The following is a 27,608-nucleotide window of genomic DNA, read 5'->3' on the forward strand; positions in this document are numbered from 1 at the left end:
TCTCTCCATGGACTTGTTTTCCCCTTTGGAGTGCGCACACAACACACAAACAAAGCTGTGTTTCACCTTTTCAGCTTGAAAGCCTTGAAGGAGTTGAAAGTAAATTTCATTTATCCAGACAGCAATTGTGGCTGTCCCAGAAAGTTTGACAAGGGGCTTTATCCCAGCATGTCCCCAGCTCCTCTGCTCTGAAGTGGTTGTTTATTCCTCCTGCATCCTTTTAATGATATGAGATGTAATCAAGAGGCAGCTGAGACCCACTTACATAAGTGGTTGTCAGGGTTTCTCTTTGGCAGCGTTACCCGTGTGCTGTTTGCACGCTGACTTTCAGGAACTCGGGGATTTTCTGTTAACCAGCTAACTCCTGAACCTGATGTCTTTTTTTTTTTTTTTTTTTTTTTTTTTTTTTCCTAACGCCTACGTATTTTGTCTGGTTTGAGTTTTCTGAACCTCAAAGTGGGTTTTGTTGCTCAGGATGGTGTGAGGTTGGTGCAGGATTGATGTGGTCCTGATAGACCCCGAGCCAGGCTTGCTCTGCAAGGCTCAATATACCTGTGAAAGCAGGTGGCCATGCTCTTGCCAGTGCAACCAAGGGCTGGTGGGCAGCACCCTCTGCTATTCCCCCTGTCCAGAGCTGCCCACCATTCTGCCAGTTCAGACAGGTCATTGTTCTCAGTCCAGCTTCTCATGTCCCTGCCAAGTCCGTGCTAATCAATGTTTTTTCTCCCTTTTCTCTTTTATGTCTGTCCTACTAATAAAATACAGTGGAAATGGGCAAGTGAGGGAGGAGCTATTGTTTTCTTTGGCACATGGTGACTATCTGAGCGAAGATTGAACCAGACTGGAGCCAAAGATCTGTTTGCTACCCTGCAGGAAAAGGTGCTTCCAGGATGCCAACCAGCCCTGTTGCCCTCACAACCCTCCATGCTGCAGCCCCATGTGGTGGTCCACCAGACGTGGTTGCGAGGGGCTTCCTGTAGAGCCTGGTGTTTTTCCTGAGCATCCTGGGGATGCTGTTAGTGAGGGAAAATACTTTTCTTCCTCTATCCCTAACAGCGCTTCTTGCTCCTGCCAAGCCTGATTTATATCCTGCAATGCAAAAAGGAGCTCTGTGTGGTGCCAGGTTTATTGGTCAGAAACTTGCCCCCTGGCAGCAGCCTTTAGATGGGCTTTTCTCAGCTAGTGGCAGATCACAGTGCGTTCTCCAGCTGGCTGTATCCAACTTGTTTGTGGTCTGCGCTTTATTTTGTACATAATGCGTGATGGACTAATCTTCTTACCTCCAAATCACGTTTGATAAAGCATTGCTGGTGGAAGTTGTAGCCTCTGGTCAGATAGTTTCTTTCAGAAAGAGTGATTTCTGACTGCCTTTGAAACATGCTTTCAGCTGGATGAGTTTCAGAAAGGATGAAGGGTGGGAAGGTCCGACGTGTGTAGTGTTTTGTTACTCCAGCACAGAGTTGCAACCCTAAGATGGGACCTAGCAGATGGTATAATAAAGCTGCCAGCAGGTTTAGGCTTGAAGTGGAGGCTTTACAACAAGAAATCTGGAAAACTAAATTACGTGTGAAGAAAAGGTTAGATTAAACTCCTAGATTTGAGAAAATTTGGAACAGAATTATGCTTGGAAAAAATGAAAGATTCATTGAAAGTAAGCAAAGTTTCTTTTCTGACATAAAAGTTGACCTTTACAGTGTGTTCCCCATGTTTCAGCTTTGTCCTAGGCGCTGAGGGGCAAAGAGTGAAAGTAAAGAGACTGCCTGCATGAAGGCTGTTAATCACAGCATGTTGTGCCAGCAAAGATTAGAGTGAAAAATTAACAAGCCACATCCATTCTAAAAAGTGTATTCATAGCTAAAAAAGGGGTTGAAGGTGCCAGCAACAGAGAAATGTAATTTTTTTTATAAAGCGTTTTCAGGATTCGTAGTAGAACTGTTGAACTCACAGGTTCAAGAGTCTGAACCTGTTTCATTTGAGCAGTGTTTTTTGACTCATTAACTCTCTCTCGTGGCCAGCAAATGGGAAGAGGGAATCTGAAGAAATATATCTGCCTTCAGGTGATACTTTCAAAGCATTAATTGCTGGTACGAGTCATTAATTGTGGCCAGTGTGGAACGATAATCCTAAACATTACAAAGGCTACCAGTGCTTCAGTGGGAAACTCAATGGTAAATTCCAGTGTGAAATAAGATACAGTGCTTTTATGTCACTATGTTTAGGAATCCTTGTGCGTAGCTGCTTAGTGTTAGACTTACTCTTTTCAAGCAAGGACTATGTTGACCACCCTTTCTTGTACTCTCATGCTCACCTCTTTCAGCACTGGAGTGGCAGAAAAAAATTGGTGCTGTGACAAGTGCATTCCTGCAGTTCTTTTCATTTAGTTTATGAATCTTAAATCCCACAAGCTTCTTGCGACTAAAGAGGAGGGGGTTAAAATCTTGTCACTTAGTGTGTCTGCTCACTGAATTTCTGCAGTTCTAGCAGTTGTGCATGTTTTACTTCTTAACCTGTCTGTGGCAGAATAATCCATTTGACGGCATTTCCCTGGTTCTCTTTCACTAAAAGGCAGATCGGGAGCGGCGCAGAGAAATTTCCTTACTAGATGACATTTCATCGCAATGTCCGATCGTTTGGGGCAAATAACCAAGGGAAAGGATGGGAAAAGCAAGTACTCGACTCTCAGCCTGTTTGATAAGTATAAAGGAAAGTCAATAGAAGCTATCAGAACTACAGGTAAGGAACGCCTTCAGAAAGCTCCATTTGGGGTCTTCTAAGAATGTTGTTGCAGAGATAATTCAGATTGTTGGCGCTGCGGGTAGGATGCCCAGTGGGAAGCAGCTGGGATGTGGAGCTGTTTGTGCTGGTGTCTAAGCCTGTGTTCTGTTAGGACTTCAAGGAAAATGTCTGTGGTTCTTTGTGCTGCTGTTATTGTAGACACATTGAGGAGTTAAAGCAAAACAGCTGGGGGACTGTTGGCCCTTTTGTTTAGCCTGTGTCCTTGCTGAAAAGTGGTCACGTTTCAAACTTGGGTGAAAGCCTTGCTGGGGCCTTAGGCTCTACCAAGATGGGGCATTTAAGCTGACTGAAGTGCCTTAAGTTGGTCAGACCTTGTGTGAGGTGAGAGTCGAGGACTGAAGGCCTCTGGGGTAGAACCTCAGTTAGTTTTGCAGTGGAGATGTGACCAAAAGTAGATGGTGGGGTCAAAAAAAATTGAAACATTGCCTGGACTAGCTCTGAATTTGGTGTGGGAGTCAAAAACCAAAGAAAATAAAATACCATCTTAATAAATGTGATCTGGTGGGTAGAGCTGGAAAATCTAGACCTCAAGACTCCTGGGTTAGATTACCAGTCTCTCTGCTAAGAGGTGGGCTTAGATGGCCATTTCCCCAAGCTGTGAAATGGCAATGCTGCTTCTCCTCGGCGAAATGAAAGAGGAGCATCTGCACAGGTAGCTAAAAGACTCTGTGGGCATTTTCTGTTAGGGAGAATTATTTTTCTGTCCCTCCTGACTGTGGTAGGAGACTGCCTGTTCGCCAGCTGCTACAGCAGACGGTTGCTTTGCGGTGGTCCTGTGGGAAATGACCTGTATGTTGACATAGTAGCGGTGGTGCTGCTTGTCATACAGCTCTTTTGGGACTGCACCCAGCCATAGTATGCTAATTAAGGTTACTTATCTAGCAGGATATAGCCCTCTATGACCTGCTCTTGTTCCTCTCTCACTAGTTATACCTAGACATGGCTTACAGAGTCTTGGGAAAGTTGCTGCTGCCCGGCGCATGCCACCTCCTGCAAACTTGCCTAGCTTGAAGTCTGAGAACAAAGGAAACGACCCCAACATCATTATAGTACCCAAGGACGGTACAGGATGGGCAAACAAGCAGGATCAGCCAGACCAAAAGAGGTAGGTAGAGCTACTCTTCTCTAAGTTCTGTCAGGCAAGCAGCAACAGTTGTGCACTGCTGTGCTGTGTGTTGGACCTTACAGCGATCAGTTCTCTGTTCTCCGTGCTAGTCTATAGCCAATGTTAGCTTGATCTTTTAGCAACTGCTATATTGCTGGAGTTATTTGTCTTGTCTTTTTGCTTGCCTTCCCTTTTGATCTCACCTCTGCTGTCTCCTTTCAGTTCCAGTGCGACGGCTGCACAGCTGCAGGAGTCGCTGCCGCAGCAGGGTTTGCAGAAATCTGTCTCCAATTTACAGAAGCCGACACAGTCAATCAGTCAGGAGGTAAGTGCAGGTGGTCTTTGTGACTGCCATCCTGCTTCCCCTGTCCCCAGACAGCTTGAGGGCTTTCTTTAATTGTCTGCAGTGCCTTGCACAAGTAAGAACCAGCAGACTGCAAGTTACAGAACAGTTCCTGTGTAATCAATTTTTGTAGAATTGACTGTCTTGACTCCAAGTTACTGTGCCCCAGGAATGCTGTGTTGCGGTTAGAGTATAATTCTGTGCACATTACCTCTGTACCTTTCAGGTGTGTGCAGAAAGTCTAGCTTCAATCTAGGAAGAATGGCTGGAATGTGGGATGGCTGGTTAGCGCTTCTAAACTATTTTACTTGGGGTCTAATTCAAGTGTTGCTCCTGGCAAGTAAGAAAGCTTCCCCAGAGAGTCCAGGGACCTGGCCCCTCTGTGCTGCAGATTTTATGCTCCCAGTTTAAAAAAAATTCCCAGCCCTTGAGGTTCAGGGGAATCAGGACAGGAATTACGTTTTGAAGAGGAGAAGAGTGGTTAATGCATGAGAAAGTAGGGTAGCCTTCAAGCTGAGGTGTAGCATGGAATAAAGGTAGAAGTTTAAGAGGGACCATTTGGGAAAATGCAAAAGAACAAAGGGAAAGCTTGATTAGAGGGAGGAAAAGAAGAGGAATGGTTTGAGGAAATAGTTGCTGAAGATGAGCAAAGGAGAGATGAGGGACAGGGCAGAGAAGAGGATTTTTGCTATAGCATCATAGTACAGTGGAATAGGGAGCAGCTGACTTTAGCCCCAGTAAGAAGCTGGGGAGACCTGTGGTATCCAGTGACATCTGGGTGATCTAGAGGCCTGAACCGTAGCAGGTGCCAGCCAGGAAATGAGAAACAGTCATGAGACTTCACTGATCTTTGGGTATTGGGGTTGTTTTTGTGTTTTGTTGTGCTTTCAGAGTACAAATTCAGTGCCAGGTGGACCAAAGTCATGGGCACAGCTGAATGGAAAGCCAGCAGGACAAGAAGGTGGTGAGTATGATCAACAGAAATGGAGCTGGGAATGTGCCTCTTTCTCCCAAACAGGCATGAGATGGGGTGGCCTCCATTTCTTCCTGCCCTCCCTGTCTAGACTGGTGTGGAACAGGACAGAGCTGTCTTTGTTACAGTGCAGTGAGGCCACATCAGTCTTGTTTTTAATCTGTGTAATGTGTTGGCTGGAATGATGCAACTGCATCTGTTCAGGTTGGCCAGTGCAAGACGCAGCTTGAACAGAATGTGTCCCGTCACCATCTTGAACCAGACTGTTTCATGCACTTGGGAAGAAACAGGGAGTTCTGGGAGGTGAAGGTTTTGAAGGAGAAGGGAAATATTTGCCCCCTCATAAGCATCTTCCATCAGCCCAGAGTAGTGTTGTTAATGTTGTTAATACTCTCACTGCTGTTCTAGTTCAGTAGAACAACACAGTAGAAATCAGAACTCCCAGCACATCTCAGATATTTTGTGGTATATTTGAGAAATGTCCTTCTTCTGTGTTCTTATCTGTCCAAAATGTTTGAAGATGTTACATGCAGCAGTTGCAGTGTCTTCTCTGGCAATCTTCAGATGGAAGGTCTTGTGCATGTGCAAGTTCCAGAAAGTGAAAATCACTTAAAGAAGCCAATCCTTCTTGACTCTTCGGGGCAAGGAAGGCTAAAGATAGATGAGGCATGAGACTCTTCTGTCAGGTCTTCAGTACTTACTGCTGGTAGTTCATGGTAATTCTGAAATGCCCTTTTTAAAAAGAGCATTAGCCAAGTAAAACCAAGAAACATTTCTCAAAAAAAAGCAATTTTTTTAAGGTTTAGCAGTGCAATAATGCTGACAATTTCCTCTTATTCAGTGTTATCTTGCCAACGGATTTAGGAGAATTGCCGTATTTTGTTTTCCAGTCACTGGCAGATCTTTAGAATGGACAGAAAGCTGTCATTCTAGGGTGGCTGATGACTCAGCAAGACAATTTGCCAGTGACAAGAAATGAACCTCCCCTGATCTGGTCAGTGATCTGCATCTTAAAAATGGTGCAGCAGGGAGGAGAGCCTATAGCACTTGGTCCTTATCTGACGTCTTTCACCGAGTGTATCGCCAGAAATCTCAACAATAGACTTTCCCAGTAGAGAGATCTGAGCAGAAAGAGTCTGAATAGAAATGTCAAATACTTGGTAACAGGGTATCATCTATAAGCGATCTTGCAGAATTTATCTCTGCCTCAGTCTGAATTTTGTACTTTACAAAAATAATTGGAAGCTGAGAAAGTTCACTCTGACTTCATTGAACATGAGAATTTAAATGAAGATCCCAAGTTAAGAGAGTGGGAGTTCTGGGTGAGGACATGTGTTGTCGTGTTGGTGGCAAGTGTCTGAGAGTGTTTTGGATGTGAGCTGAGGTGCTGGTACGATAGTAATTTGGGTTTAAATATCCTGGAGGCCCAGATTCTCAGGAAACCTGCTTCCTGATCTCAGGCTGATCTCATAAGGGAATTGAAAGAGTGGAAAGATCTTCTCTGAGTCCCACACTTATTTGTCTGACAGGTTCAAGGGCCTCAAGCCGACTGTTATCCTTCTCTCCCGAGGAATTTCCGACGCTGAAAGCAGCTGGCGAGCAGGACAAGGTTGGCAAAGAAAAGGGCGCCTTAGATCCGTCGTATGGGCCAGGACCAAGCCTCCGCCCCCAGAGTAAGTGAAGGATTGCGTCCTCCTGCCTTATCCTAGCTCGTAACTCCATAAGACTGTGTGTTGGGCGGTGGAATGCCACTTCACAGTAATATCAGATATTCCATCCCTGCATTTCCTTTTATCTTTTTATGAGCTCACATGTGTCACGCTGCTTAGCAAATGATCACAGATTTGCGTGTAGTGCTGATGTTCACTGCCTGAGTTCTGTGGCCCAGACAGCCAAGTATGGACTGTCATCTTCTGCATTGTTTCATAAAAATTGCTGTGTGATATTGCAAAGCAGGCCCCTTTCCCCTGGGCAAAGGGAGAGTCACGAGTGAAATAAGCGGGTGGTGTAATGTGGCTTCTCTTTGAGCATTTGTGAGACTAATTGGCCTTAATTCTGCAGGGTAAGGAGAGTGGAGATGGGGAGGAGAGTTGGTTGGAATTTAGGCTTATTGACAAATAAGGACACCACTGGTGCGGCAATTACTTAGTAGTGGCTGAGGCTGCAAGTCTCTTAGGAAAATAAATGCATTTGGAATTTTTCCGTGGTCTCTGATGTTTTTCTACATGGGCAGTGTAATTAGGGCTTGACCGGAGTATTTGAGTTTTGAGACTTTTTGGCAGAATGACTGTCTGCATTTACAAATGGTAACATAATTACTCCCTCCTTTCCAGATGTCACCAGTTGGAGGGAGGGCGGTGGGAGGAACATAACCTCTGCCACATCTCTGACCGCCTCCCCTGCTGAGCTGGGCAGCAAGACCTCTAGCACAGGAGACGGAGCCCCCTCCTCAGCGAGCGCCAGCGATCCGAAGGAGCCGTCTCTCCGCTCAGCTCAGCCTGTCCGCAAAGGGGCTTCGCAGTTCATGGGAAATGTCTACCAACCACCTACATACCATGACATGCTACCTGCTTTTGTAAGCTGCCCTTTCCCCACAGCTGTGTAATGTCCTTGCTGCTTATAATGTGTGTGTGGTGAAGTCAGCTGAAAGATCCTGTTTTCTGAACTCTGAATTGGTTCTCGGGGCTTGCTCAGGGACCCTTCTCTTGATCTATTTTGAGCTTCTCCTGTTGTGCATTTACCTTTTCATGCTAGAATAGTGTAGCACAGCCTTGCTCAGCCCAAGGAAAAGTTGCTGCTTTCCCTCCAGAGCTGGAGAGGGTAACCATTAGCACATGGCCTGCTAGGCAGCCAGACATGAAATGTTTGTTTTTTCCTTGCATGGATGCAGCTACCATGCTAGTGTTGTAACCGTTGTAACCTAATCTGGGTAAGCCTTCCTATAACAAGGAGAAAAAACAGACTATTCTGCTTTGCCTTGTTCCAGATGTGTCCACAACAGCCATCTGAGACCCCTGCACCGCTGGACCGAGGGTCTTTCCCCCTTCCTCAGCTTCGGCTTGAGCCCCGGGTACCTTTCAGACAATACCAGATGAATGACCAGGATGGGTAAGGCTGCCATGACTTGTCCCAATTGAGAGGCAGGTTCAGGGTGCAACATGAAGCTTAAACTATGCAAGAGTTTGGACCAAGGATCTAGTTGCATGGCTGAAGTTGCAGGCAGCCACAGAGGAAACCTGATTTTTACCCAACGAAGCAGTGCTTTGTTCCAAGTACAGCAGCATCTGAAATGTTGCAGGGCTGTAAACACTGTGTGTCTGACGAGCAGGTGGATGTGAGAAGCAGTTGTGGTGTGATGTGTGATCCTGGACTGGAAGGGTGGCAGCTTTGATCTGTAAGCCCTAGGTAGTGAGTACCAGGTAGACAAGGGAAAGAAGCTTTGCTGGACAGGAAGAGAAACGTGGAGCCCTTGTGTAGAAGTGCATGGTAGAAAAGGACTGATTTCGCTGTTACAAACCCAGCTCTACATTCTTTGCTGTTTCTAACCATTTCTTTGCATTTCCCTGTAGAAAAGAGAACAGGCTCAACCTGTCTCGCCCAACACGTCCAGTTCGGCAGCAAATAGAGAGAGCACCTCGGCCAACCATTATCAATGCAGAGAACTTAAAGGGGCTGGATGAACTAGACACTGATGCAGATGATGGATGGGCAGGTAAAGTGCTTCCATTCTCTAGCTTCAGGTAATAATTTAGGAGGTGAAACAAAGTAGTTGGTCCTCCCTGAAACATGAAATAGCCAGAATATTCTGGTGGCTCTGTTCCAAAGGGAGGAGAAGCAGCAAAGAGTGGTCTGTCTAGTTGTGAAATTGCTGTTGGTGTAAATGATGACACAATGGATCCTTCTGATCCTTCCATCACGCTATGCTCAAGGAACCGGATCTGAAGACTCCTAAAACCTGAAAACACCAAACAGCAGGAGGATAGCAGGCTGTTGGGAAGGGGAGTTAGTCCTACCCTTCAGTCATGGGTTCAGTGTCCAGTTACATACAGTCTAGCTTGGTGGCTCTCTCCTCATTTGCAGCCTCCATTCCCAGACTGGTTGCTGTTTCTTTTCTGGGACCAGCCCAGCTGTTAGCAATGTGGGTCCACACTACACACGTGATTTCCAGTACCTGTGGTGGACATCTGGCTTTCTAAGGAGTTTCTGTTGAGCCTGTGCGTTCTCTGGTTTAATGCTGGAGAGGGCATAAGCTTTATCAGGACAAGGGACCTGTTTCTTTCCTCTCATATATCCCTTCTCCAATCCTGGCTTTGTAGGCATTCATGATGAAGTGGATTACTCTGAGAAACTAAAGTTTAGCGAAGATGAGGAAGAGGAAGAAACTCTTAAAGATGGACGACAGAAGTGGTAAGAAGTGGCTGTATTTCATACCTCTTTCAATAATTGTAAATAATACCACAATCTTGTTAAAACTTGCTCTAAATGTTGAGGTTTGATTCCCCTGATTCATACTGTGACTTTGTTTATTCCACTGGCCTTTCCTTGAGTGGGCCTCAGGGGTGTACATGAGTCTTGAAGCTGAGTGCCAGGTTGCTGGGCTTTTTTCCTCCTTCCTGTGTCTCACCTTTATCCTGCTGCACAATAGTGGTGTTAATCCTTATGCACCTTAGGAGGAAAAGCACATTGCTTGTTCTGGTGTCTTTTTGATTTTTGTGATCTTTCTGTTATAGTGAGTTGCCTTTGCCACTTGATAAGGCTGCAAGTGCCGTTTGAGGCAAGTAGCAAATGTAATAGCAAAGCTGTTTATATGACAGGAACAGCTGGGATCCCAGAAGGCAGCGGCAGTTGTCCCTGAGCTCTGCAGACAGTGCAGATGTCAAACACACCGTGGAGGAAGGAAAGAATTCCTGGGGTGACTCAGTTGGCTTGTCCCGATCAGTCCGGAAAGTGCAGGATTCACAGCAGCCGCCGAGGAAGCTGAATGGCTGGAGCTCTGCATCTGAATACCAGGTAGGCTGAACTCACGTGAGTGGGCTTGTGCTGCTGGATGCCATGCATCGTGGTCCCTAAGAGGCCAGTTTGACATTTTATTGAAAACGGGGTGCTGATGAATTTCTCAATTCTTTTTTTATATCCAGACAGAGAGAAATCCATCTGCATACTGCTCCCACTAGAGAAAAGAAATTGAAGCTGGTCCAGAGCAGTGGGATTGTCAGACAGTGAGAAAATGGAGCTATTGAATCAGATAGCAATAACTTCCCACCAAAAGGGGAATTTGTGTGCATGAGGATAGGTAGGAGGTAGTCAGGAGGGGATTTTCTCAGCGTGGGATGCAAAGCTCAAAATACAGGAGATGTTTGGGTCATGCTTATTGAGGAATGTTTTTCCTTTGGCAGAAGCCCGCGCTGGGCAGTATTCTCAGGCAGCAGTCCCTCGAGGATAAAGAAGAAAAGGTGCCACTGAGACAGAAGTTTGTGCACTCTGAGATCTCGGAGGCTGTTGAGAGAGCCAGGAAGCGGCGGGAGGAGGAGGAGAGGCGAGCCAGGGAGGAGCGTCTGGCAGCCTGTGCTGCAAAGCTGAAGCAACTTGATCAGAAATGCAAACTGGCTCAAAAAAGCAACGAGACCCAGAAACACACAGAGAATGAAGACCAGCGGCCCCCAAGCACAGAGAAAAATGCTGTGCAAGAGAATGGTCATGCCTTCCGTAGAGGTACAGAAACATTGCCTGCCTCACCTTGTAAAAACTGCATTTTTGCTGTTGTGCTTATCTCTTACCTGAAGTGTGTGGGAGTTCCTGGGAGGGAGCGTTCAGAGGGTACTTCAGTTGCACTTGAGAGATCAGCTGCTTCACGTATTCTGCAGAGTATTTTGGATTGGTGATGAGGGTTCATTTAAAAAAGAAAAAAATCCTACTAAGACAAACTTCTTTGGTTGCCTGTGTCTGTGCTCAGTGAGCTGTGCTAGCAGAGACCTTGTTGGAACAAGTCTCTTGATATTGTTGGATGATGATATTGAGAAAAGGCTCATGGGCCACAGGTCAGAAAATTGGTTATCAGTAAGTGCTGGAAGGTTTAAGGAGTAACAGGGGAAATGGACTTTTTTTTCCCCAGTGCTTAAGCACAAACCCGATGGCAGAGGGGGATCTGGGAATTTATCACTAAAACAAGATGGACAAAGCCCTCTAGAGCTGTCAAGGCAAATCAGGCAGATTGTGTGAGGTGTTATATATAATTATAATAAAGTTCAACCACCTAACGCAGTCAGGACATGCCCATGCCCATGTATGTTGTGGTGTGATGGTGCACACACAAGCCCGTTTGTTGTGCTTGACAAATTTGGTGGCCTTTTACAATACTGCCACAGGCTTGGTGGACAAGGGCAGAGCAACAGACGTCATCTACCTGGACTTATGCAAAGCATTTGACACTGTCCCGCATGACATCCTGGTCTCAAAATTGAAAAGACATGGGTTTGATGGATGGACCACTCAGTGGATCAGGAACTGGCTGAATGGCCGCACTCAAAGGGTTGTGGTCAATGGTTCAATGTCCAATTGGCAGCCAGTGACAAGTGGAGTTCCTCAGGGGTCGGTACTGGGACCAGTGCTGTTCAACATCTTTGTCGGAGACATGGACAGTGGGATAGAGTGCACCCTCAGCAAGTTTGCCAACGACACCAAGCTCAGTGACGCAGTCGACACGCTGGAGGGAAGGGATGCCATCCAGAGGGACCTGGACAGGCTTGAGAGATGGGCTTGTGCAAGTTGCATGAAGTTCAACCAGGCCAAGTGCAGGGTCCTGCACCTGGGATGTGGCAATCCCAGGCATAAATACAGGTTGGGCGGAGAATGGCTGGAGAGCAGCCCTGAGGAGAAGGACTTGGGGGTGTTGGTGGATGAGAAGCTCAACATGAGCCGGCAGTGCACACTGGCAGCCCAGAAAGCCAACCGCATCCTGGGCTGCATCAAGAGAAGTGTGGCCAGCAGGTCGCGGGAGGTGATTCTACCCCTCTACTCTGTGCTCATGAGACCCCACCTGGAATACTGGGTCCAGCTTTGGAGTCCTCAACACAGGAAGGACATGGACCTGTTGGAACGGGTCCAGCGGAGGGCCACGAAGACGATCAGAGGGCTGGAGCACCTCCCCTGTGAAGACAGGCTGAAAGAGCTGGGGTTGTTCAGCCTGGAGAAGAGAAGGCTCCGGGGAGACCTCACAGCAGCCTTCCAATATCTGAAGGGAGCCTACAGGAGAGCCGGAGAGGGACTCTTTGTCAGGAGATGTAGTGACAGGACAAGGGGTAATGGTTTTAAATTGGAAGAGGGGAGATTTAGATTAGATATTAGGAGGAAATTCTTTCCTGTGAGGGTAGTGAAGCACTGGAACAGGTTGCCCAGGGAAATTGTGGATGCCCCATCCCTGGAAGTGTTTAAGGCCAGGCTGGATGGGGCTTTGAGCAACCTGCTCTAGTGGAGGTGTCCCTGCCCATGGCAGGGGGATTGGAACTGGATGATCTTTAAGGTCCCTTCCAACTCTAACCATTCTATGATTCTATGAGCAGGGCTCATCAAGGCTTATTTTCTTCTCTGCAGCAACCCCTGAGTTTAACACACAGGATGTCTCTGTTGGCTATCTGGAAGAGGAGACTCCTGCTCCAGCAGCAGCAGCCCAAAGCAGCAGTGAGGAGGAGCTCAGAGAAGCTCCCTCCCCAGCACAGGAATTCAACAAATACCAGAAGTCTCTTCCCCCACGATTCCAGAGGCAGCAGCAACAACAGCAGCAGGTAAGCAGTGTGACACTCCCACCCGTCTTCCTTTGGACACCCCACGTGTATCCTGTCTGATGGGGAAAAAGGGCTTATATAGGTTATCTGAATTTTGCGTGCCCTGTGATACTTGGGCTGTTGTGGTCAGGGCTTTCTGTGGCTGGGGAGAGGCGCGGGCAGACCACATTTGTCACTTGCCTGGGAGAAAAATAGACACTGCTGTCAGAAATGTTGACTTGTCCTACATGGTTGTCTGGGTGTCTCCTGACAATGTGAAATCTTAGGACTATGTAGTTTGTAGCAGAGCTCTGGTTTGCAAATGTGTATATGCAAGAGAAGCTGGGGATGTTCCCCTTCCCATGTCCAAAATCAAGAGAGCAGTTGTGGCTACCTTGGTACTTGCTGTTGGCCTGATCCAGTGAAGTCTCTGATAACCTTTGCCTGGCACTGAACCTGGTGAATGTCTGCTCTTATTCCCTGGCACAAGATGAGAGCTGCTGTTCTTCAGCGCTGCTGCAGTGACAGGGAGCTGAATATACAGGCCAAGGGAAAGGAAAACCTTGGGGGACCAGCTGCTTCCTTTTCATTTTGCTCTTGCCACTTGCTGTGTCCTTACCCTGTTAGGGATGGGCAGCCGTTTGCTTGGCAGGGGCAAACAGTGCTTAGGTTGGCGGGTGGCTGGACTGTCTCTGGACTGAACATGAGGGCTGTGAAGTGACATGCTTCTCCTTCCACCTCCTGCCTTTCCAGAGAGGTGGTCGTCTACATCTGCTCTCGAAGATTCTTCTACTTACCCAAGTTTTCTTCTGTGAGGCTCTTCATCATTACTTTCTTTGCACCATAAATATATTCGGTCTTCACCGTTTCATTTTTATTTCATGGAAAACTCTTCTGGGGCTTGGAGAGACCAGCCTGAGCTGTTTTATATGTCTTGCATCTTGCTCAGCTTTGCAGTGCTGTGCCGTACACGCTGTTCAGCTCTTCTTCCAGATGCAGTGAGCCTCCTTAGGGGCAGCCAAGTCAAACCAAGGGACAGACTATTCAGGCTTGAGATAATGCAAAGTTAATTGCCATTCTTCATAGAATAACCAGTTGAAATGTGATATAATCAATGCTGCTGCAAACCTTAGTGAAGAGCTCACATTTGGCTTTTGCTTGGAAGCTCAGTAATTGCTCTTTTATGAATGTTCCCCTGTGCTTGTTACTGGGCAGTTGACATTTTCATGATTCAAATGTACAGCAGCAAACGCTGCTAATGTTACTCTTTAAAAGGGATGCTCTTAAACTAAAAAGAATTGGATGTCTTTTGCTGTCATGCTAATAATACTGCAGGTCATTGCTACTGGAAGAACATGAAATTTTCATTTTATTTTCCCTTATCCTCTGTGTCATTAGTATGTATGAGGCAGTTTGTATTTTGGGTGACTTGTATTGCTGCTTTGGTAGCAATGGTTCCATGAAAAAATAAAAAATAATGTTGGTATCATTAATGAAATATTTTCTCCAAGGTACTGGAGCACTAGATAACTCTGATATAATATTTGCATTTATCTGAGTTTCTGTCTTGCCGTGATGATGTGTCAGGTTCAGATTTAAGGGTGTCTCTTGCTCTGCAGTAGGGGGTTGGCTTTTTTTTATAAACAGTTACAGTGTCTGACACCGTTGTAAGCTTAGTAAGAGAATGTGGTGGAAATTTTGACAGGTAAATAGATGTATTTCATGTTAATTGGAGCTGTTTACCTTTTGAAAGCTTTCTTGGATACACAAAGATCCCTTCAAATATACGTTCTTCTTGGACCTTTAGCAAAAGTTAAATGTCAAATCAGATTAACATCATGACAGTCTACAACTAAAGGAAGGTGACCTGGCCACGTGGGAGATGGGAAACAACCTGAAGGTGTTGCCCATCTATGGAAGATGCACAGAAAGTACTCTTAAAATATTAATAGTTCTCTTAATAGAGTTTAGGATGTTCCTGTCTAATTGTTCAGCTAACACGAGCAGAACTAATATATATCCACACTAAATAACATAATTGCATTTCCTCCAAAGAACAACATCTTCTAAAGTTTTTGGATGCAATTAGGAAATTGCGTTTGACTGGAAGCTGTCCTGTACCTCATAGAAGCGTTGAGAAAATACAAATTTCATTCTTGAAGCTGATCCCTTGCACGTGGCCATGTAGTGTGGCCTGTAGTGGTGTGGTGGCTGCACCATATTCTGGCTGTTCTGAGTATTTAGAGATAACAACTGCCATATTCCCAGTTGGTAGCAAATTGCCCTTATCTGCTCTACCCGCCCATCTGATCTGTTTTTGGGCCTCTAACACATAGAATGTGTTCTCCTTCGGCTAGCCAGTTGGCAAGTGTGATTCCTGGCACCGTGACCATTCATGTCAAATGCCCCATCCCTCTTCCCTGCAGGAGCAGCTGTACAAGATGCAGCACTGGCAGCAGCAGCAAGTCTATCCTCCCCCATCCCATTCCCATCCCCAACGGACGTTCTACCCGCCGCACCCCCAGATGCTTGGCTTTGATCCTCGCTGGATGATGATGCCCTCTTATATGGACCCTCGCATGGCCCAGAGTCGCACCCCTGTGGATTTCTACCCTTCAGCCCTTCATCCTTCAGGTAAGGTGTTTTCAGTGTTTCCCTTTACTGTGGTTGTTCAGTTGGTCCATATCTGGAAAGTTGCTGTGCTTTATCCATCTTGCCTCTGTCCAGACTTTGTGTCTTGGCTGGCTGTGATTGACCTTCTCTAGGGATGAGCAGTCAGTTGCAATGAGGGCTGCATTGCAAGGGGTGAGGGAGCAGAGGAGGTTGGGAGGGAGGACACCTGCTTGTCCCTGCCCTGCACTGTAGTGGGAGATCTTCCCTAACAGCTCTGGAGCCTTGGCGGGTATAAAAGCAGATCTTGCCCCTTGGAGGAGAAGGATCAGTTTGGGAGTCACTGTAATCATGTGAAATCTTAATAGACCCCCTTTAAGACATAGGATGGAGAAATCCTATAGTTCCTGAGTTGTGTGCTCCTAGCACCTTCCTCCCTTGTTTCTGATCTTCAGAGATGAGAATATAAACATCGGGAAGTATAACTCATTCCCTTGACTTTGTGGTTTGTTTTCACACACCTGCTTGCTCCCAAGCCAGTGATGGTGTGTAGTGTTCTGTATAAGCTGGGCACTGAAAGCTGCGTCACCTTCTGTGTCACTCCAGGTGTATTTCCTAGCTGTGTATTTCCCAAGCACAGGCTCCCCTCCAACAGAAAGGTTTCCATGGCTGCCATCGCCTGCTGCCCTGGAAGGAAGGGGGATCAAGCTAGCAGTACAGTGCTAACTCTTCTTGACTGTGAGATCCTCATGTTAATGGTACAAATTCTGTTGTGACCAGGAATTATGAAGCCCATGATTCAGCAGGACTCCATTGGTGGGAGCAGCTGTCGGTCTGAAGATCAGAACGGTCAGGCAGGGCAGGCGGAAAGGAAAACTGCTCCCTTGGACCCTGTGCCGGTGTGGGGCCAGGAGAGCTACACGTCTCTGCAGAGCAAAGGGTACTCCCTGTCACATCAAAAACAGGCTGACAACATGACCGTGGAGGGGCTGCATGCCAGGTGAGTGCAGAACTCCCCTGTCCTCATTCATGCTGTGATGGGGGGTGCTGCCATAAGTCGTAATCTACTGAAAAGCAGGTGTAGAGTTGACCCAAAAGATATCTCTGAACAGGCCAAGTACTGGTCTGGAAGCACCCTTACAGGACTGAGTGTTTATGTTGTGGAGGTGCTTATGGACTGAGCTATTCAGAGTTTTTCTATGTGATGCCAGTCAAGGCTGACCAGCTTGGGGCCTGTTCAGTAGGAGAGAGGCACTTGTCACCTACATGGGTAGGTACAGAAAACAATGACTCAAAAATTCTGATACTTACTGTTTGTTTCCTAATTCTTTGGGACTTTCTGAAACCAATTCCTTGTTTTCAGATCTCCACGTATGTTGGAGGCTGAATCTCCCTTTATTTCTTAAGTTTGCTGCCCATCATAAGAACTGCTTTCTTTATCATCCATTGATTTGACAAACCAGACAGTACAGCCTGGGGCCACAGCAGATAAGCCCAGCATTCATGTATTTATAGGCTCATTGCCTCACGATTTAGAACAAACCTCAATTTATTTATTTGTTTCTTCCTCTTGTGCCCAGCCTGGGCCCTTGGAGATGTGCTGTGCTCTGTGTTAGCTGACTTTCTTTTGTTTGTTGTTTCCTTCCTTCTCAGGAATGACAGTTACTCTGCTTCTTCTGGAAGGCCAGAGAGTCTGAGCACCCAGCGAGATCTCTTTGAGGAGAGAGGGGAGGAATACTTGAATGCTTTTGACAAGAAGGCCCAAGCGGACTTCGACAGCTGCCTGTCTTCTCAGAGGATAGGACAAGATCTCTTGTTTCAGCATCAGGAGACCGTGCAGGAAACTTGTCCTTCTGGCAACCGCCATGCAAACTTGAGGTGTTCGCCCCTAGAGCCTGATTTCATTCAAGTGGAGAAGAAGCCTGAATATAATGGCTGGGATATCAGCCACCATCAGAAACCTGCAGAGACTGCAGCAGAGGTTGCTGAAGAAGTGCCCAGGGATGAGCAGTCATTCAGTGCTGACCCGTGGAAGAAGGAAGGAGCTAATACCAAACAGCCCACTGAAGAGACAGCAGAGTGGGCTCCTGAGAACCGGAACACCAGTGGTCAGCACCAGGAGCAGATGGGGAGGACGCGGCGATCGGGCCCAATTAAAAAACCAGTGCTGAAAGCCCTCAAGGTGGAAGAGAAGGAGAAGGAGATGGAGAAGGTTAAACTGGAGAGTGAGGACACCTCGCGCCCTCTGAAGGAGAAGGCGGCTGTTCAGAAAGTAGAAAATGAGTCAGATGATTCTGCAGCCTTACTGAACTCCACACGCTATGTGCTGGATGACAAAGGTTCTTCCCAAGCCAGTCTTGCCCGAGAGGCTGAGAAATCTCAAGAGGAGGAAGAAGAAGAGGAGGAGGAAGAGAAGCCAGAAAGAACCTGGGAGAACAAGCTATCCAGAGAGTCTGGTGATCTCCCTCCCACAAAAAGAAATAACTGGATCTTCATTGATGAGGAGCAAGCCTTTGGTGGGAGAGGTCAAGGGCGTGGGCGAGGGAGAGGCTTCAGAGAGTTCACTTTCAGAGGCCGAGGCACTGTTGTGGGCAGCCGGGGAGTCTATAACAACCAGCGGAGCAGCCGAGGACGAGGGCTTCGGGAGTTCAACCAGCCAGAGGACTTCCCCAGAGGCAAACCAAGACGCCGGATTGCAAGTGAGACACACAGTGAAGGGTCAGAATACGAGGAGCTCCCCAAGCGTCGCCGGCAGAGGGGATCAGAGAACAGCAATGAAGGCTCTGTGCTGGACAGGGAGGACAGTGATTTGAAAAAGGGAGACTTCAAAGAGTCTTGGAGGTCCAACAAAATCTATTCAGATGATCACACTAGTCTGGATCCTAAGATGAGGGCCCCGAGAGCTTTTGGGAGATCACTGCCACCAAGACTGAGCAACTCTGGCTATGGGCGAAGGGGTTTCATGGGTAAAGAGCCCACCCAGTGGCAGAGCAGGAGTGGGGGAGCAGGGTGGCAGGAGTACAGCCACACCTCTGCATCGGACACTTTTGGGAGCAGGCAACAGTCTGATAGGGACTACATTCAGGATTCTTATAAACATGTGGATTCCTTCTCTAGCCGGGTTTTTGATGAGAGTCATCTGGATGACAAGAGGCACTTTTTCCAGGAAGATTACTCAGCAGATCAGGAGAACATAGAGAACAGGCCATTCAGGAGACGGCGTCCCCCCCGCCAAGACAAACCACCAAGATTCAGGCGCCTCAGGCAAGAGAGGGAATCTGTTGGCCAGTGGAACCCTGAGGAGGGAGGCTCCAATCTGCTGCCCAGCCAGTGGCCTGGAAGACCCAAGCTGACCACCGCAGAGAAGAGCACCATCTCAGGCAGACGGTCTCCTGAGCTCTCCTACCAGAACTCATCAGACCACGCCAATGAGGAATGGGAGACAGCATCTGAAAGCAGTGACTTCAGCGAGCGGCGGGAGAGGCGAGATGGAGTTTCAGAGAGCGAAGGCCAGCTAGAGGGTGGCCTCGGGAGTGGAAGCCTGGGAGAGAAGAGGGAGCTAGCAAAGAGGAGCTTCTCAAGCCAAAGGCCAATTGTCGACAGGCAAAGCCGCAAGGCCGAGCCAGCAGGGTTTGTGGAGCAGTCCGTCAGGACTGGTGTAGGAGCAGGTTCCAGATACGAGAGCCAGCAGAACGGGACACTGATTAAAAGCAAAAGGTAAAGTTGCATTCTGATGTACAGATATCTCATCTGATACTGGAGGATTGGAGTAGGGCTGGACTGTGGGGGAGGAGCTGTTGGCTGTGTTTCTTTTTATCAGGTGACTTCCAGCACTGCTTATCCAACCTTATGGCACCCAAGGGTTTCATCATTGTCTGTTTTACAACCAATTGATGCCCTTGCTTCAGGGCTGGGAATTCAGGTTTATGGAAGTTGCTGAGACACTGTGGGCATGATGTGCTGCTCTACTTCAGTTTAGCACCAAGACAGCTCTCTCTTGACTGCCTCTCACTAGAGGCATGAAAGATAATGAAGGAAATCCTGGTCCTTTACTGTAAACTTGTTGTGGTGTTCTTCTCTCATGGGTCCCCAGTGGAGTGTTGCAGAGCACAGAAGTGAGGGGGTGGGTTTTCCTGGAATGAGTTGCTGTGAGCTGTGCAGGTTGAGCATCACTATTCTGGATTCCCCGTAGTGTGGTTGTGGCATGAGCACAGCGTGTGACATTGCCACTCCTAGCTTTGCCTGAGAAAACATTTTCTTAGACCTTAGTGGAGACCAGCGATGGATGGCAAGCAGTGCTCTGTGTTCCTGGCCCGGTGAGAGGAGTTCCTCCTGATGAGAGTATTTTAAGACAACTCTGACACTGGGGATTAAGTATTTCCTTGCAAGTGTCTTGTGAAGAATCCGATGATCAACAGGACGCTGGGTTAGGTGGGCCTTGGGCCTGGGCCAGTTTGACAGCTTCCTTGTTATCCTTTTCCTTTAACAGGAAAAGGAGAGAAAATGGTCTTGTGCAGCTGCATTGTATTGGGCTTAAAGCACAGAATTTAACGTCTGCTTCAGTTGAGCAAAGGCTGGGGAAGGATTAGATATGATTAGAAACCTGGCAAAGAAAATATAGCCCATATGTTTTCTTCTTGCTACTTTTACTCATCTTCTAGTGACAAATCTGATTCCTTTCCCTTCTTTCCTTGTAGATCTCCAGAAGAAGGAGGGAGCCTTGGCAACACCAGTGGTGGGAGCAGCCATTCCATTTACAGCTTGGATAGGGCTTCCCATGCCAACTCGGAGAGTGCTGAGGGGCCAGGTAAAAAGACAGAGAAGGAGCCCAAATCCACGGCGCAAAGAGCAAGCGAGAAGGGAGAAGCCTTGTCACAGTTTGAACTGAGTTATGGAAGTGAGTGGCTTAATTTGTTTCTTAAAAGGGATAATGCATTGTGGCAGCTTGAAGCCAGACTGATTCAATCCAATGTAACACTAACTATCAGGTTAGGTTATTTTCCATTTTATTTACACAAAGAAGAAACTTAGCTGTATCTAAATAGGGAAAACAGGGAAGATAAAAATGGTTTTAAATTTTAAACCCAAACTTTCAGTCAGATCTGACAGTCTCTCTAATGTTTCTTCTGTAGAAAGTTTGGTTTTAGAGAGAAATGAGGCTTTTCCATATTTCTAAGGTGTTAAGGTGCTTTGGGCTTGAAATTTATGTAGTGCGAAGGAAGTTGAAAGAACATCCAGAATGGGGAATTTGAGTCTGAGCTCATGGCAAGGAGGCAAGAAGTGGGTATCTCTGAAACCATTGGCATTAGGACACAACTCAGCTTTTGCGATTCATAGAACTGAGGTTTTACATCCAGGGGTGATGGCTGGGTTTTCAGAAGTACCTGTGCCGGCTTCGGCTTTGTCCTTGCTAGTATTTGGAAAGGTGTGAGGTTTGTTTCAACTGATACTACAGGCGAAAGTTACCCGAGTTTCCACACAGCTCACGTTCCCAAGTTCTCCCAGCTGGAGCATTGCTCATCTTGATGTAGAGGAGAGCAAAGCCCTGCAGGATAAAGCAACTGGTAGATGTCAACAGACTACTGTGGCTTAGTTTTCAAAGCTTAGCTGCAGTGCTGCTGGCTGAACTGGTTTGCCTGTAGCATGGATCCTACTTGGAATGCACTCTTTAAATTAGCGCAATTATAAATTTATATGCATTCACACATGCACAATTTCTTCCCCTTGTATACTTTGTTCAGGTACCATCATCGACAATCGTGTGTCGAACACGGCAGAAGAGAATGAAGTAGGTTCTATAGCAGGTGAAGGCTTCATTGAGGTTCTTACTAAAAAGCAGCGTCGGTTGCTGGAAGAGGAGCGGAGGAAGAAGGAACAGGCTGCTCAGGTGAGGAGTGGGAGGCAGAAAAAGCTGAAGGTGATAAGCTGTTCGGACTGCAGTCAGAGGAACAGGGCGCCAAAAAATGTTTGGATGAGTAGAACCACATGCAGTTGTACATGGACAACTCCTGTATTAGGTCCAGGAAACGTATTTTGGCTTTGATGGTCAGGGGCTGTTGGTCTGTAAAGGATGGATGGTTGGATTTCCGACTGTTGTTGTTTTCTAGCAGAATTGTTACTTGTGAGTTCAAGAGTGTTTTCTAAAGTGATCCTCATCCAAAGCAACTTGGCTCGCTACGCCAGTTGCTGGCCGTAGTCAGTGGGATATTGGGCAGCAGTGAGCAGTGGAGGACCTCTGTGCCCTTGCTCTGTCAACAGCGTGTTATTGCTGGAGCTGGGTGTGGTAGTTTCTTTGCCAGAGGTGTCGTGTTTATGACCTGACCAGGAAACAGTTAACAAACTGGAGGAAGCACTGACAATTTCATGTTCATGATAAAATAAAGGAGTTGATTTACAAGAAAAGATGTAAGACTACAGTGTGGATAGCTTAGCTAAGTAATGTTAAGTAATGTTGTGCATTTGTCTACATGTTCTGGTAGACTGCAAAATTCTAGGGGGATAAGAGAATATTTTGACATCAAAGAATTTTGGTGGAATCCGGAGGACTAAATGCAAATGAAAAGCATTGTTGGGAAATGCTTTCTGACAAGGAGGGCTTGTGATAGGTTCAGAGAATCTTGCAAGCGAAGTTATAAAAGCCTGGTTGCTTGGCATCTTTAAAATTAAGCTGAAGACAATGTGTGAACGTGCAGTGGGAAAAGTCTTGCAGTTGCAGATGTGTTTTTTTCTCTTTCTGTTCAGATCCTGGCTCTATGAAAGAGCCATCTCTGTATTGCGAAATTATTAATTGATCTTGTTGTAGTTGGAGTAAAGGAGAGGAATTAGGCAGAGCAAGTCTGTTGTGGTATTGATTTTGCTTTGCTTTATATCCTATCCTCTCAACTCCCCAGAAGAAAAAAAAGAAGCCTGACTGGGGGACCTCCCTGTAGCCATAGGGTCCATAAAAAAAAAAAAAAAAAAAAAAAGGAGGAGGGGGAGTCAGAATTACTTTGTATGGTTCTGTTACATGAATTAAGGGCTTCTCACATTGCAGCATTTAGAAATCCAGGGTTTGAACTTGCCAGGAGTGGGCTGTGTTAGCCCAGTGCAATGACAGGTCTTACAGCTTGTGCCTTTTCTCTCCCAGGCACCAGCTAAGGCCCGTGTCCTTCAGTCTCGCATTCCTCCTCGGTTTGCTAAGAAGCAGAACAGCTTGTGTTTGGAGCAAAGTGATGTAACAGTGTCTGGAAACAGCCTGGGCACAGAGATCTGGGAGAGCAACAGCCCAGGTGAGTTTGGGTATGTTTGTTCCGATGTGTTTCATAGAGCTAGGGAATCCCCTGTGTGTAGGAAGGACAGGGTGTCCATGCTTAAGAGGAGACAACCTTCTCTTTCTGATGCTGGAAGTGGGAGGGGAACTAGCAGACATCTGGAGTAACATCTGTTCAAAGCTGTAATGTTCAACCATCTTCCTGTTGTTGACCATGTCAATTTCCTAATCTATTTCTTGAGTCTTTGTGTAACATTGAGATCCTACTATATAGCATTTTCTAGCGTGTTGGGCTGGATCTACTTCAGCTGTTTTCTTATTTTGTCTTCTGTTTTCTCATCCTCTAGCACCGAATAGCTAGTCCTTCCTATCTCATGTCTAGAATTGGAAAGTTAATAGTGTAACATGCACAGTGTACTAGGTGTGCTCACAGTTGTATTTCAAGCACATGAACCCTTCCCTCTGTTCTTTTCCAGCTCTTTCCGTTCAGTCTCCTGGCAGTGATTCCTGGAGCAAGCCTGTAAATACCTTTAATGGTACTGAATCTAGCACCACGGAGGTAAGTGGCACCCAATGTGCCATTCAGGTATTGAGTGTATAAAATATAAATGTAGGTGGCTTATGCTTCTCATTGCTCCATCTGTGCTTAGCGACTTTCAGCTCTGCTTGTGCAATTCTAAACTGTCTCTTTGCAGTTATGATTTTAGCTGGAGGCTGCTCAAATCTTGACCTAGTCAGCCAAGCACTGCTTGGTGTTACATGTGGGTATAAATCTGGAGTAACTTTCTGGTAGAGCTATTCCAGGGTTATGCTCCTAACTGGATGCAGAGTGTGGTTGAGGATGGTGGAATCTCATAGGTGATGTTTGTGATTCTCCTGCCTGTGAGCAGTGTGTAGCTGTAGCTTTAATGCAGGGAGGGTGAAGGAGGTTCCTGAACGCTTCACCTCTGGAGACCAGAGTTCAAATCCGGTTTGGGTCACAAGTGAAATGAGGTTGGCAATCTCAGCCTAGCTGCTGTGTGGGACGCTTTTTCTTTATTCTAAAGCCATGGTCCGGTTGGTGCATTGATTAACCTGTCTTAGGGTTGTGTAGAGCTGAAGCAGCAGCCCAGGGATGCTGCAGGTCAGGCCCAACTCCTTTGCAGTTAACCAAGAATATGATTTGAAATGGTCTTGCTGTTCTCTGGGATTTTTTTTTTTTTTTTTCTCCTCCTTTGTGGAGCTGGGTCGGAGTCCGGGGCTTTAACACATTTCGTGCTTTGCATAGCAGGGTTTTAAAGGCAGCCAGGGGGATAGTGGCATTGACTTGAGCGCGGAGTCTCGGGAATCCTCCGCTACCTCCTCTCAGCGCAGTTCTCCATATGGCACCCTCAAACCAGAGGAGATGAATGGGGCTGGCCTGGTGGACCCAAAGCCTGACTGCCAGAAGGAGCAAGTGCAGAAGCAATCTGATAAAAAGGTAATCTGGATTTGCAGCCAAGCCAGAGCACATAGTGAGAGACCTTGTGAAGTGGTTGTGTTGTTCTTGATAGCATTTTTAAGGCTTGAGATTGGGTTATTCAGTCTTTGTGTCTCAGCCTCTCTGCTTTCCTGTTAAGGATTCAGATCAAGGCTCAGGACAGAACAAGGAACACAAGCCTGGACCAATCGGCAACGAACGCTCCCTGAAAAACAGAAAGGGTTCGGAGGGAACGGAACGGCTGGAAGGGAATATTCCCCCTGTTAACGGGGTGGAAATTCACGTGGATTCTGTACTTCCTGTGCCACCCATTGAATTTGGAGTAAATCCTAAAGTGAGGATTGAATTTAATTTTATCTTCTTGGTGATTTGAGCTTATTGAGATATGAAAGGTGGTTTGAGGCAGAAGGATTATTTAGAGGAAGCTTCCAGCTGTAGATTTGCCTTAGATTTTGTTACTGACACAAACCAGGTACTCAAGACGTCTTGGCAAACATGTAATATCCTCTTGGAAATATTGTCCCAGGGACCAGCTGGGGTGGTAACAGAGGTGAGGGACGAAATTATGGCCATCTAAGCATTTGTGTGCGTCTGGGGTTTGCCTGCTGCTGAGTGCTGAGGAAGTGTCTCTTTTGTTCTCTTCCAGCAAGGCTTACTGGAAGGTAATCTTTAGTTTCTAGTGTCATGATTCAGGCTAAAGTCATTAACCAGGAGAAGCAGAAGGGTTTTGGACCTGGATTTGAATTTTGTGCGGTTTGTTTTTTCAGGACTCTGACTTCAGCTTGCCACCTGGTACTGCCTCTGGCACTGCAGCAAACCCTGTCACCAAATTGCAGGATGCCTTGGCCAGTAATGTAAGTACTTCTTTTTTTCTTTTTTTCTTTTTTTTTTTTTTTTTGGCATTGACTCATTGAAGAAGCTCCTTAATTAAACCTCAGATGCTTCCAAAGAGAGCAAGCATATTTCTTTGCAGTTGATTTCACACTTAATGCTTAGGCAGCACGTGTGACTAAAATCCATAATGGAAATCTGCACCCTCAAGGTACCTTGATAGAATGAGCATCACTAGCTAACTTTAACAAGTCCAGGTCCTTTTGGAGGTTTCCTAGCTTATTCCAGTCATCTGGGTGTTTCATTATTATATGTGAAAGAGTGAGCGTGCTGAAAGCCCAGCTTGCAGCTCAGCTGTGGACAGCAATGTGAGAAACTCACAAAGCTGCTTTTAAAACGTCTTCAAGTTTGTAGGCTGTTTGATTTTGGTGCTTTGCCTTAAAGGGTGTTTCTTTTCAGAAGTGCTCTTCCAGAAATAGGTTTTATCTGAAATATAGGTACGTTCCAAATATGGGACAGGAGGGGGAACTCTTCTGCAAATTGAAGTTACTGGGTCAAATTGATGCTTAAGTGAAGCTGGTGTAACTCAACATAGAAGGTGTCATTGCACATCACCGAAGCTTCATTTATTCCAACAGCAGAATGAATCACAGTTGAGTGTGGTACTTAACTCAGGCAGTACCACTGAGGATTAAATCCTTTGAGGTGTAGTTAGTAGAGCTTCCAGCTGAGCTTCTGTCAGCCTTGGTAGCTCATGACATTCTCAAAAGAGTTTATATATTTATCGTTTATGTATCTCCCCTCAGGCAGGGTTAACGCAATCCATTCCCATTCTACGAAGAGATCATCACCTCCAGCGGTGCATTGGTCTGAACCCAATGTCCTTCCCCACTGCAGACCTTACGCTTAAGGTAAGCGAGCTGGCGTGTGTGTGTCCAGGTGTGGATGCCGTGTCTCCATGGCCAGAGTAGTGAGGATGGAGAGATCTTTCCCAAAACGGTTGCTAAGTACTGCTAAATCTTAAATTAACTTCTGTAAAAGTTGTGCATATATGCTGTTTAGCATGGGTGGAAGGGCATGTGTTTCAACAGTCCTGGATGCTGAAGTCCTTAACCAATTGTAGAGCAAGTGCAACAGAGCTTTCCTAATATTTCAGTAGCTGGGTAAGGTGGCTGGTCAGGGATCCCAAGTGCCTGATGGTTTAAAGGAAATTAAAAAATGAAGAGAAAGGAACCCAGAACAAATGAACTCAAACATACAAACAACAAGAAGAAGCAAAATAAACCATAACAAAATACACCACCACCCCAAATGCAAAAAGCTCAGCAAATACCAAGGGCGATTGAGTGTTTGTGAAGGATGCTTGCCCGTTGGAAATTGGCGTGAAACCCTTTGACCCAAGACCTGCCAGCCTTCCACTGTGACTAGACTAGATTGTATTTGAACTAATAGGTCATAGATGAGCAACCCTAGGCTTCAGTATTGTCCTCCCCATTTGAACTGTCTGTAGTTATTGTCCTTCATTTCCATAGATGGAGTCTGCTCGTAAAGCTTGGGAAAACTCTCCTAGTTTACCAGAACAGAACTCCCCAGGAGGCGCAGGCTCAGGCATCCAGCCTCCTTCCAGTGTTGGAGCTTCCAACGGTGTCAGCTACAGCTCTTTTGGTGGAGTTTCTATGCCTCCTATGCCTGTGGCGTCCGTAGCACCTTCTGCATCTATTCCAGGTACCTGCAAACTGCGGCAGCAGTATTTGCATTGTCTGATTGGTATTTAGGAAGCATCCTCAGATTCTAGTAGACGAGAGCATGGTGAGAAGAGCTTCCACGTAAAGTAACTGGCTGGCTGGTATTTAACAGATTCTTAACAATCGAGGCAAGATAGAAAGAGGGACCATTTCCCAGCTTTGACGAATGTTACTTGAGTGTGACTGGCATAAACTTAGAACAAGGATGACTTTCCCTGTGTAGTGGCAAGTCTCTGTGATGTCTCAATAGATCCTGCTTACCCTTCCCTGTGTGCTCAATAGAATAGAAGGGAAGTGAAGAAACCAATGGCTGAGAGACTTCAACAGTCCCAATATCAACCATTCCTCTGCTCATTTTGCTGTTTAAATCACGGGTTCTGAGCACCTTCTGCTCTTTGTACATAATAAAAACTTGCTTATAGTTTGTAGAACTCCAGGAGATGTCAAGGTGTTGATATCCTTGAGTTAGAGGGAAAGCTTAAGCTTGGTCATGTTAGGTAGTATGTACAATTAGGGACAGCATCTGGAAAAAGGAAATGTGCTTGGATTCTCTGACTCCTGGGTCCCAAAGGATCTTTCCTGCATGCACTATCTGTCTCATTCCTCGACTCAAGGATGGCATGGAATATGCTGGGCAGAAGTGATAGCAAGTTGGCCACTGTAGTGACTTTCTAGCTTCCACTTGGAAAACAGATTGTTCCAAGTCAGGTGACTTCCCCTCCACCCCACAGTTTTGC

General features: G+C 46.5%; 1 protein-coding gene and 1 non-coding gene across 3 annotated transcripts in view; both read left to right on the forward strand.

Moving 5' to 3' along the window:
• Positions 1-2,564: 2,564 nt before the first annotated feature.
• Positions 2,565-27,608, forward strand: part of PRRC2B (proline rich coiled-coil 2B) — a 35,792-nt gene continuing 10,748 nt past the window's right edge. The window contains exons 1-24 of one of the 2 annotated variants that reach the window (XM_074161413.1): positions 2,565-2,733; positions 3,724-3,901; positions 4,124-4,226; positions 5,136-5,208; positions 6,747-6,890; positions 7,551-7,792; positions 8,204-8,325; positions 8,787-8,929; positions 9,534-9,624; positions 10,032-10,227; positions 10,614-10,929; positions 12,808-12,998; positions 15,404-15,611; positions 16,368-16,587; positions 17,241-19,304; positions 20,285-20,484; positions 21,329-21,474; positions 22,714-22,855; positions 23,313-23,395; positions 24,104-24,295; positions 24,435-24,629; positions 25,063-25,149; positions 25,933-26,037; positions 26,659-26,851. In XM_074161413.1, the coding sequence (XP_074017514.1) occupies positions 2,619-2,733; positions 3,724-3,901; positions 4,124-4,226; positions 5,136-5,208; positions 6,747-6,890; positions 7,551-7,792; positions 8,204-8,325; positions 8,787-8,929; positions 9,534-9,624; positions 10,032-10,227; positions 10,614-10,929; positions 12,808-12,998; positions 15,404-15,611; positions 16,368-16,587; positions 17,241-19,304; positions 20,285-20,484; positions 21,329-21,474; positions 22,714-22,855; positions 23,313-23,395; positions 24,104-24,295; positions 24,435-24,629; positions 25,063-25,149; positions 25,933-26,037; positions 26,659-26,851 (5,749 nt within the window). In that variant the 5' untranslated portion in view covers positions 2,565-2,618. The remainder of the gene's footprint in view (positions 2,734-3,723; positions 3,902-4,123; positions 4,227-5,135; positions 5,209-6,746; positions 6,891-7,550; positions 7,793-8,203; positions 8,326-8,786; positions 8,930-9,533; positions 9,625-10,031; positions 10,228-10,613; positions 10,930-12,807; positions 12,999-15,403; positions 15,612-16,367; positions 16,588-17,240; positions 19,305-20,284; positions 20,485-21,328; positions 21,475-22,713; positions 22,856-23,312; positions 23,396-24,103; positions 24,296-24,434; positions 24,630-25,062; positions 25,150-25,932; positions 26,038-26,658; positions 26,852-27,608) is intronic. The other variant, XM_074161414.1, reaches the window with a different exon arrangement.
• Positions 27,102-27,189, forward strand: LOC141473818 (small nucleolar RNA SNORD62). Its single transcript, XR_012463608.1, has one exon. It is a non-coding gene; the product is annotated as a small nucleolar RNA SNORD62 (small nucleolar RNA).

The sequence above is a fragment of the Numenius arquata genome, chromosome 19 (assembly GCF_964106895.1).
Source record: "Numenius arquata chromosome 19, bNumArq3.hap1.1, whole genome shotgun sequence".
NCBI classification, from domain to species: domain Eukaryota; kingdom Metazoa; phylum Chordata; class Aves; order Charadriiformes; family Scolopacidae; genus Numenius; species Numenius arquata.